General features: G+C 38.7%; 1 protein-coding gene across 3 annotated transcripts; it reads right to left on the reverse strand.

The window, feature by feature from the left end:
* Positions 1 to 4,586: 4,586 nt before the first annotated feature.
* LOC149666533 (uncharacterized) lies at positions 4,587 to 11,237 on the reverse strand. Of its 3 annotated transcripts, XM_089841513.1 has the most exons (5): positions 10,816 to 11,235; positions 10,483 to 10,665; positions 9,726 to 9,817; positions 9,492 to 9,598; positions 4,587 to 9,403 (listed from the first exon to the last, which is right to left on the reverse strand). In XM_089841513.1, exon 5 carries the CDS (start codon positions 9,395 to 9,397, stop codon positions 8,294 to 8,296), a length of 1,104 nt encoding a protein of 367 aa, XP_089697639.1. In that variant the 5' UTR covers positions 9,398 to 9,403; positions 9,492 to 9,598; positions 9,726 to 9,817; positions 10,483 to 10,665; positions 10,816 to 11,235; the 3' UTR covers positions 4,587 to 8,293. The 3 variants fall into 3 exon arrangements, with proteins under 3 accessions (XP_089697639.1, XP_089697638.1, XP_089697637.1); XM_089841512.1 differs by lacking the exon at positions 10,483 to 10,665 and having other exon boundaries at positions 9,474 to 9,598; positions 10,816 to 11,237; XM_089841511.1 differs by lacking the exon at positions 10,483 to 10,665.
* Between the last annotated feature and the right edge of the window lie 34 nt (positions 11,238 to 11,271).

Genomic DNA, 11,271 nt, shown 5'->3' on the forward strand with positions numbered 1-11,271 from the left:
ACTGTTAACGAACTACTTTCGTTAGGTTCATTCCACATATCATCGCTATCATCCTCTGCGTTTATTGGCGCTACTGGATTATCTCCTGAAACATCAACTTGATTTACCTGACGGTCATTTTCGTCAACAATAAATTCAAGTTCTTCAGGAATGGGGTCTAATATGTCACTCTTAACGGTAATTCCATGTTTAACATACAAAGGCGTTTTTACCAGAACGTTAAGGGCCTCTAAAATGACTTTGGGTCTCACAGTTTCGTACAAATAGGGTGTGTTATACTGCATTCTTCTCATAAACTTAATTTGAATAGTATCCGTGTCTCGAGGTAACCTTGGTAAAACCGAGGCGGTGGACTCTACATTTATAGGGACGTTAACCACATTTCCTTTAATACCACGTTGTTGGTCACACCCTAACCTTCGTATTTGCATGAACGGTATTCGTGGTGATATCATTCTTTCTTCTAAATTACTTATGTTACTTAATTGCGCAGGTATTTCAGGAAACACAAATCCATTTTCCCTTGAAAATTTTGGAATTTGCTTTCTCTTAACGCTTTTATTACAAGTACTACACAAAAATATTTCATCATTCAACTCTCTTTGTTCAATACCAGGGACTGACAAAAAATCTATGGACTTTACAATGGTGCCAGATGACTTAAAAAAAAGATTTGAACATCCTTCACACGGCCACGTTGGGCCGTCTTTAATGCTATCAAAATAGGTCTGCTCTATAACCGAGGGGTTTGCTCGCCTATCTGCGGCTGAAGATCTATTTCTAGAACGTTCAGACGTTCTAAAACCTATATCTTCACGCCTGGCAGCCTTAGCCGTCTGGTTTCTATCACGTTCAGTGTCTCTATACTCGGGATCTTGGCGTCTAGCCGCCATACCTGCTTGGTTTCTATCACGTTCAGTGTCTCTATACTCGGGATCTTGGCGTCTAGACGCCATACCTGCTTGGTTTCTATCACGTTCAGTGTCTCTATACTCGGGATCTTGGCGTTTAGCCGCCTTAGCCGCCTGATTTCTATCACGTTCAGTGTCTCTATACTCGGGATCTTGGCGTTTAGCCGCCTTAGCCGCCTGATTTCTATCACGTTCAGTGTCTCTATACTCGGGATCTTGGCGTTTAGCCGCCTTAGCCGCCTGGTTTCTATCACGTTCAGTGTCTCTATACTCGGGATCTTGGCGTCTAGCCGCCATACCTGCCTGATTTCTATCACGTTCAGTGTCTCTATACTCGGGATCTTGGCGTTTAGCCGCCATACCCGCCTGGTTTCTATCACGTTCTTTATCTCTAAATTCGGGATCTTGGCGTTTAGCCGCCTTAGCCGCTTGGTTTCTATCACGTTCACTTTCCCTATACTTTGGATCTTGGCGTTCAGTAGCCTTACTTAACTGATTTCTTACACGTTCGCTTGATCTATACCATTCATCAACCCTTTTTACTTTCTTGGTAAATATTCCACCCTGATTTTCAATTTCACAATTTGACTAATTCTCTCGCTTTTTCCCCTTACCTAGCGACTCCCTCTTACTGCATTCTTCATTTTGTCTCAAGATTCTTAATCTTTCTAACGGATAGACATTACCATGGGACGTACAAGGTACTTGTTCATCGCTTTCGATGATTTCACTAATATTAGCATTAACATTTTGTACATTATTGCGTTCCTTATTAATAGATATGCCTACGCCTACAGTACTTTCAATAGAACATTTATTTAATGCATTATCTTTCGTACGATCATGGCCAACTGGCCTCGTGGTAGGACAAACATTTTGTGTGCTAGAACCTGCTCCCGAAAGAGACTTTTTTTCCGCGGCTAAAGCTCTTCTCCTTTCATTTTCGCGTTTCCTAAATTCGGGATCTGACCTTTTTGCCCTCATTCTTTCCCTTGCCTTTCGTTTTCTGATTTCCTCTTTACTTACATTATTATCTTCCTCCATTTTATTATTCAGTTAAATACTCACAAAAATCCGCAAAAGCAATCCCCTTGCAAGACTCTGTAACGTTTGAAATATAATTTTCCGAAGAAAGTTATTACAGAAGATTGAATTATGAAGCACTACCTTTGAAATTCAAATAAAGAATGATAAAAGTGCGTAAAAAAGGTCTTTCACAAATAGGGGGAGTATAAACTAAACAGCATTTGTTAATATTTAAAAAATATTCTTAGATTGTCAAATACTTTTTCGCCGTTGAATTTGTTTAACACCAGCTTGTAAAAAAGGTCTCTTTCAAACTAGGGAATGATAAAAGTGCGTAAAAAAGGTCTCTCACAAATCGAGGGCGTATAAACTAAACAGCATTTGTTTATATTTAAAAAATATTCTTAGATTGTCAAATATTTTTTTCGCCGTTTAATTTTTTTAACACCAGCTTGTAAAAAAGGTCTCTTTCAAACTAGGGGTGGGGGGGGGCGTATGAAAAAACAGTTAAACATTATTCATAGAATAATTTCCATATATGGGGGTAGGAAAACGGTAACAGTTGACAAAGACTAATTGTATTTACCTTAAGTGGACAAGCAACGTTTCACTATTTTGTGGATTTGAAAATGCATAGCTTGGCAACACTGTCACTTGTCCCGCGAATCGGCGTATGGGTTTTCCATCTTGAAGGAGAGAGGAATGGAGTGGAAACCCCCATACCTATAGCGTTGCCTGTGTACCCCCACCTACGGCACCGTAGTCCTCCCAGCATCCTCAGCGGTTAGGTAGGGTCGTACTGGACAAAATTGTAAAGGGCGCTCCCTCTATCTATTGCCGAAAATATTATCCGTATTTTCATTTTAATAGAGCTATTTCAGTGGGAGAAAAATTTCGTCTGCTACGAAAATTGGGCCTGCCTTTGAGTGTAGGGCGGACATTTTGTGAGGGTTTTCTCTATGGGCAAATAGCATTGGTGACGTAGCCATTACCCCCATACCTATAGCGTTGCCTGTGTACCCCCACCTACGGCACCGTAGTTCTCCCAGCATCCTCAGCGGTTAGGTAGGGTCGTACTGGACAAAATTGTAAAGGGCGCTCCCTCTATCTATTGCCGAAAATATTATCCGTATTTTCATTTTTATAGAGCTATTTCAGTGAGGGGGGGGAGTTTCGTCTGCTACGAAAATTGGGCCTGCCTTTGAGTGTAGGGCGGACATTTTGTGAGGGTTTTCTCTATGGGCAAATAGCATTGGTGACGTAGCCATTACCCCCTCTGAAATAGCTCTATACAGAGAAAAAGAAATTATTATGGTTTTGAGAGGAGCTTCTCATTTTGGTTGTTGTTTAAAATATAACGCAATGCACGGGCCTAGATAGATATAGCAGGCAATGAATAAAATATATCGCAATGCACGGGCCTTGATAGATAGAGGAGGCAATGTAGGAAACATGACGCAATGCACGGGCTTTGATAGATATAGGAGGCAATGATTTAATCGACTTCGGTACTTGAGAGGTTTATCTTTAATATTTAAATAAATATAATTATTTTTCATTATTTTAATCTTCAATAATTAACATTAATAATAGTTAAATCGTTTAAAATAAAGTTATTCCTATTATCTTTTGAAACTTTTCTAATAATGACGTTTAAAGTGAAGGGTACCCCTCTTGCCCGCTTTCTTCAAATTTTGGGCTATATATACGATTCGTTTCCATTATAATAATAGATAAAAACGCATTCGCGTGAACCTTTGGTGGAAGCCCTGCCATTGGGAGGCTAGACGTTTCTCGTAACCCTAGCTGATCGCCGCGTATATCTTAAAACCAAATAATAGATAAAAACGCATTCGCGTGAACCGATGGTGGAAGCCCTGCCATTGGGAGGCTAGACGTTTCTCGTAACCCTAGCCGATCGCCGCGTATATCTTGAAACCAAACGATGACGGAGGAAAAGAAGCCAGAATGTACTGACCGGCGTCCATGTGTAATGGACAAAAGACCTGAAGATGGTGGTGCATAGAAGCTGGTGTCAATGTGGAATTGACGAAGAACAGAAGATGGTGGTGCATAGAAGCTGGTGTCAAGGTGAACTTGACGAAGAACAGAAGATGGTGGTGCATAGAAGCAAGCAAGTACCGACTAGTGTCCATGTGGGACGGACAAAGACTAGCAGATTGTGGTCCTTAGAAGCCAATAAGTAAAGACTGGTGTTGGTAGATGAATGGCCAAATTTCCGTGAACCGCGAACGCGTTCCGGAAATCGGGTATTTGTTTGCTCCGATTTGTAAACTGCGAACGCGGTCACGTGGGGTCTGACAGACAGACACACACACAGACAGACAGACACACACACAGACAGACACGGCCGGTGTAATACCTCTCCGTGACATACGTCACTCGGAGAGGTAAAAATGCAAACTCTTCATTTTGGAGGTATTTACTGTCTAGTGACACTTGAAGTTCCGTGTTATCTTATAAACAGACTAACATCGTGAGCATGTGCGGAGTATGCTGCCTTCCCGTGGCAAGTGTTTAAAACTTGCTTTAGCAAGGCCAAAACTTACACGCTTTTCTACGATAAATTAATTACACAGACACATATATAATTAATATTAGAATTTAATTCATTTCAAAATTAATCCGAAGGATTTAAATCATTTTATTGGCATTATTTAGTTCCAAATTAACAAACAGCCGATATCCTAAATTAAAGGGACTGTAAAGAATCGCGGACTCTTTTTTAAAGAAAAAGGCACCCTCCTCGCAATCATTGACGTCAGCAGCTGATGTAAAACGCGTCAAAGAGGAGTTAGTTCGTGGTGATCATGTACTGAGTAGTACAATTGTACTTTTTCAGTACATTTTAATGTCTTCAGTACGAAAAGTACATTTTGATGGTTGAGAGTGCATTTTCAAATGGCATTTTTAACATTAGCATCTATGGGACGAAAATTACGCCGCTAGATGGCGCTAGAAGCCTTTCGTGGAGGGGGACGGAAATTTTAATGTCCCCAAGGGGAAAAAGTCCTTTTATCAAAAAATCATCCCATTGGGGTAGTACGTTTTACTGTTGGGGAAAGTACGTTCCCAAAAATCTAAGGAACAACAACTTCATGGATGTAAAGCGGTTCCTCACATCCGGTTAATCGCTCTTGATTGGTTGTGAGCCACCCTGCTCCCGCGTTTCCCCAGTCCCAACTCCTGAGAGATCGAGATCCCCGCTGCATGGATTAACTAACGCTAGGGATTGTTCCCATAGAATGCTATTGCCAACTACATGTTCCGAATCATTCCTTGATTCCCCTCTTCATTCCCCCAATTTATTGTACCAAAACGGATGCAGATACAGCGCCATCTCTAGGCAAAGTAAATAGAAAAGATGGCGGCGCCCAATTTAGACCGTATTTGAATTTTGACGTCATAGAACACGGGATATTTGGTCCAATTTTCTTATATCTTCCTGTTAGGGATAGTAGCTGCTGCTAGAGGGCGTTTGGAATATGCATGCTTTATCTTTTGGGCGAACGAACTATCCCTAGCGTTAGTTAATCCATGACCGCTGTGTTTGCTATAATCATCCACGAAGCAATATCAAAGGCGCTGTGATTGGTCCAGTTGCATCACAAACCTTAAAAGTATTTTCCTGAAAGATGATTTTCGTTTAGCTTACCTCAACCGACCCCTTTACGACTTAAAATCAGTTATCGGAAAGAGGCTGCAACGATACTTGATTGAGTTTACCATTACTAGTCAAAAGTAACGAAAAATCTATTTAAATTTCCTCACTAACAATAAAAAATTCAACCTCTTTTGAAGCCTTACAAGAGCAATTGCAACTAAAAAAATGGAAATATCTTTTTCAGCAAATAATAGGTTGATATTGATATCATTTTCATGGGCAAACTTACAATATCAGCCAGCGGTTAATTTAGGATATCGGCGTTTGTTAATTTGGAACTAAATAATGCCAATAAAATGATTTAAATCCTTATGATTAACTTTGAAATGAATTAATTTCAAATATCATTTATATATGTGTGTGTAATTAATTTATCGTAGAGGAGCCTGTATGTTTTGGCCTTGCAAAAGCAAGTTTTCAACATTTGCCACGGGAAGGCAGCATACTCCGCACATGCTCACGATGTTAGTCTGTTTATAAGATAACACGGAACTTAAATTGTCACTAGACAGTAAATACCTCCAAAAAAAAGAGTTTGCATTTTTAAAATAATCTCCTCGTCACAGGGTATCCGACGTTTTAAGTCATTATGCGTGACGATTCAATTTTTAAAAAAACGAATCTCTTTATTTTGGCGGTATGTTACTGTCTAACAGGGTGACCACTGAAAATTGTAAAATCCTTGAAAAGAAATATAGGAAATTTATCCTGGAAATAGGAGGGAATTGACGTAAAATATAGGAAGAAATTACTGAAAAATATAAGATAAATGGTCTGCATTTCTTTAAGAAAAATGATATTCATATATTAAAAAGTAGGAACCGTAATTTTATTGCAAACAGAACATATCACCACACATATATGAGCGATAAATTAGCACATACTGTTACTATCACAACTATTTCTTTTTGGTTTTTTTAGGAGCTGGTTCAACACCTTTAGGGCTGGTTAAATTTAGGGGCATATGGTGTTTTTTTTTTCAATTTTGAGTAGCTGCCTATTAATAGAGTCTAGTTTCGATTGAGCGCTAACATTTTCCTCATGACCACTTTTCAAAAGCATTTGAGTAGACAATGGCCGCGTTCAGTAACCGGCGTCAAAATCATGTCAATCGATGATGACATTGATGTCCTACACCACCTGTGTCTTGGTCAACAGCGTCATTGTTGCCAAAACCAAACTCATTCTTCAGGTGATCAATTGGTTCTTCCCATTTTTTCACCTGATTCCAACCTCGATGCTTCAGAATCTGGGTCATATATCGCTTCGTTTGATGGAAAAGGGGTTGCAGCTTCGTTTTCCAATTTGACACAATTTAAGTCAAACTCTGAACTAAAATTATCGTTCGATAAAGGTTGATTGCCGAGGATTTAGCACCAAACAATTATAGAATTCACTCTGCACGGTGCGATGTCCATCTGAACTTAGTTTGATGAGCAGGAGAGCAAACAAAAAGGGGGTTATCCTGGGAAGAATCATGTTACATAACTAAAGTAATAAGAGGATACAGAGTGGAATCCTTCTATACGCTTCCGGTAAAATAAGTAAAAAATTAAGGCTATAGGGAATCTGTGCAAGGTAACCATTTATTTCTTTCAGTTAGTTAATACGTTAAGAGTACATGTTATTCCTAATTCGATTTAATGATTTGGTATATTCGTAACCAAAGGTTAGGGTATTACGTTAGCTTCAATTGCTAGAAAAATACCAGAACTAAATATGAAAGTTAATACCAACAAGTAACGCTATTGGACTCGAGATAAATAACTATGATGGAAGGTAGGAAAAAGTAAACAGAATTTGTCAAGGCAAAAGTAAATGGATTATAATATATTTACTTTTGGTCATAGTTAATAATAAAAATCTAAAAAGCCGCTAAATCTTCTCTTTCATTTCCCGTTTCTATGTACCACTAATGAAACATAATAAACCTCCTATTATACGGTACTTGTAAGTCAAAGAAAACTATCATATAAGAGCCAATGTCAAAATATTATGGAATGTGTTAAAACTCTTCTTTTAACCCTTTGAAACGCATTTCGAACGTTTTACCCCGAATTTTCTTTCACAAGCTGCTTTTAACAAAATAAAGAGGAATAAATTGGTTTAAATATTAGAAAAAGACGAATTTTCAAATCAATTTCCGGATGCCTATACATTCGGTTTTCACTTCCACACATTCAATAAAGTTTAGAAGGTTTGTTTCCAAATTAAGAAGAAACAGAATGTATTTAAAAATCCGTACTTAAGCGGAGTTATTTCGTAGAATATCCTTATAATATTGATCCTAAAGGCATTTCAAAAGTTTGTAAAGCAATTCAGCAATTGGAAAACAGGCATAGACTCTTTCGTCAAAATTAAACTAAATGACATTATTCAAATTAACTTTAACAACCTCGTAGAGATGAGGTGGTTCTTTCACTCTGATGTGATAGCATCCATGATAATTCCCCAAATCTTCCAATGTTGTCAAAATAATAGAACAACGTGTGTTGGTAAATTGAGTGTCTTGGTCAACAGCGTCATTGTCATGAAAACCAAACTCATTCTTCAGGTGATCAATTGGTTCTTCCCATTTTACATTGGAATCCAGCCTCGATGCGTCTGGGTCGTATATCACTTCATTTGATGGAAAAGGCGTTGCAGCTTCGTTTTCCAATTTTACACAATTTTAGTCAAACTCTGAACTAAAATTATCGTTCGATAAAGGTTCGGGTTCTTTCTTAATTTTTTCAGAGGTTATGGTTGGACTTCTAGTATTAAATTCGCCCAATAATGAAATCCCTTGTTTGAAGTTGGAACCGACAGATAGAGAACGAGTAGAATTAGACTCTGTTGCGTTTCTGGGTTCATCGGGATCTGATTCAGAATGAATTTCCAATTCTTTTGGCTGTGGAATTTCATTAGGAGAATCGTGGTTTGTATTTGGCCCACTTCGTTCTGGTTGCGAACTTCTTCGTTTATCGTCTGGCTTTTGTTTTAATGAGAACACAAAGTCTGCAACATCAGTTGATCTACTTTCAGATTGAACTTCGTTAGAATCTGATAATTTCGATTTCCTGTCTGCCTGATCGGGTTTTCTAGCATTATCTTTCGCAGAAGCACGTTTCCGCTTGCTTGTCGACTGATTGTATTCGTTTTTCCGTTTTGACGAAATACTTTTTGGAATTTTTCGTTCAATTCCTGATATTGATGGATGAAGTCTAGCAATGTGATATCTTAGTACTTTCTTTAATTTGGCTGCGAAATCACAAAAATTACACTTAAAGGGACGCTCGTCACCGTGAGTCACATTGTGTATCTTTAAATTCCCGCGTTTCCGGGTACGGTAATCGCAAATATCGCATTTGAATGGACGCTCCTCACTGTGAGTCGCGACATGGCTCTTTAAAACATCGAGTCTTTGGGCACGGTAATCGCAAATATCGCATTTGAAAGGACGATCTTCACTGTGAATCAAGACGTGTTTCTTATCACCCCGCCTTAGGGCACGGTAATCGCAAATATCGCATTTGAATGGACGCTCATTACTGTGAGTCGCAAGGTGTGTCTTTAAATTCCCGGGTATTCGGGAACGGTAATCGCAAATATCGCATTTGAATGGACGCTCATCACTGTCAGTCGCAACATGGTACTTCAAATCACCCCGCCTTCGGGCACGATATTCGCAAATATTGCATTTAAATGGACGCTCGTCACTGTGACTTAATTGATGATTCTTAAAGACTGATCTTCTCCCTGTCTGGAAACCACACTGATCGCACTTGAACTTCATCTTTCCCTAATGAACCGAAAAGTGATTCAATAGCAACGCTTAAGAGCTCAATGTAAATACTTGAAAGGAAAGATACTTGATTTTATGGGCATACCGGTTTTCACACGAACATCCAAACGTCTTTTAGATCGAAATCTGAATCGGGTCGCAAATTTTACATCATTGTTGAATAGTAGATATTGAGCGAGATTGTCATTAAAGCTGAAATAACATAAACATATCACGAAAACACTTAATATTCACGTAAGTTGAATGAGGTATGTTGGCTAATCATGCAAAAATGAGGAAATCACACAACATTCTAATTTGAGTTATCTATCCAGCTTACCATAAGATTGCGAAAAGGAGGGGTCCAATTAATTAGGTAATCAGCCCTGACAGCCAAAGAGGAATTTCCATGAGTCTTCGCGAATGAGGTACCTATTTAAAAATTAATATTCAAACAATCGAAATCACCTTAAAATTATAAGTTCTAAGATACTGTTTTAATACGCTTATAAGTAGTTCCAAAGTACTTTTCCTCTAAAAACACGTTTTTACAACAGAACGCGGAGCAGACGAAACCAAACCCTTCAAACTTTAAAAACAGGGGTGGAAACAAGCAAATACTTTTATGTAGTATTTTCAGGGCCAGAAATAAGAAAAATTTCTTATAGGACATGTGTCCAGTGACCCCCTATTTTACTGGAAAATTTATAGGACATTGTGGCTGGAGTGTGCCAAAATAGTGTGGCTTCTCCATAGTCAAGGTATCAAAACTTCGGTAAACTTATTGGTCAAACTGTCCAGTGACCCCCTTAGTTTTAAAAAAAGTTATGGGACATTTTAAAATTTTATTGGACAATGCCCACTGTCCTGTGCTTATTTCCGGCCCTGAGTATTTTAGTGCCACAAACCAGGGTGAGAAATAAGGAAATTATTAAAAAAGGCGTTGTTTCGGTTTCGGAGCCTCTACTTGCAAAATCAAAGAGAATATAAGGGAGGAGTGGAACCTCCCCCGCTCCACAAGCGTAAATGGTTATGTTACGCCTAAATTATACTAGCGGTACGAGGGAGTTTCCGGCTCAGTCGCGCCACCTACATACCATTTAATGTTGCAAACGGAAATGCCTCGGTACTGCGCATTGAAGATGCGCGGTAGAAAAGAATGACAAGTTTTGCCCCATTTTCCACTCCTCCCCTATATTCTCTTTGGTAAAATGGTTTGTTTTCAACGGGCGATAAAAGGTTTGTCACGTATTTCATCAACTCGAGTCTTTATTTGAAACCTAAGCAAGAAACACGAAACAATTATTTAAAATGAAAGGATAGCACAGTAATTTTGACGACTACGAGAAAACAGACATAAGCCTCTTCAGTCACATTACAGTGAATCAAAAATGGAACTAATTGACGAGATTAAAATTAACTTTAACAACCTCGTATAGATGAGGTGGTTCTTTCACTCTGATGTGATAGCATCCATGATAATTCCCCAAATCTTTCAATCTTGTCAAAATAATGGAACACTAAGCGTTGGTAAACAGTGTGTGACCACCATCGATTTCATCATCCCAAACATCGATGCTTTTCCTGATGAGTGTTACTGAACGCAGCCATTATTTCCCTCAGAATACAGAGGCAGTTTTGAAGCGTCGCATAGCGTCTGTGGAAAGTGGCTCAAAAAAAATTATTTATGAAGTTATTCTCCAGTTCCCCAGGCGTCGCTATAGCAGTTACGGAAGGATCAGGCACTCCGCGATATTTCAAACACGGTAAAACGCCGATAGTCTCGTCGTATGCATTAGAATTTTCCAATTATAGGAGAATATAGGAATTATCATAAAATTATAGGAGAAAACAGGAAGGACTTAAAAATATACGAAAAATTAGGA

Source organism: Phalangium opilio, unplaced genomic scaffold, assembly GCF_054372755.1.
Source record: "Phalangium opilio isolate 3A_F unplaced genomic scaffold, DU_Popi_V2 ptg000060l_1, whole genome shotgun sequence".
Taxonomy (NCBI): domain Eukaryota; kingdom Metazoa; phylum Arthropoda; class Arachnida; order Opiliones; family Phalangiidae; genus Phalangium; species Phalangium opilio.

Excerpts from the sequence above, each read along its gene's own strand:
- LOC149666533 (XM_089841512.1), bottom strand. The coding sequence starts at position 9,397 with ATGAAGTTCAAGTGCGATCAGTGTGGTTTCCAGACAGGGAGAAGATCA.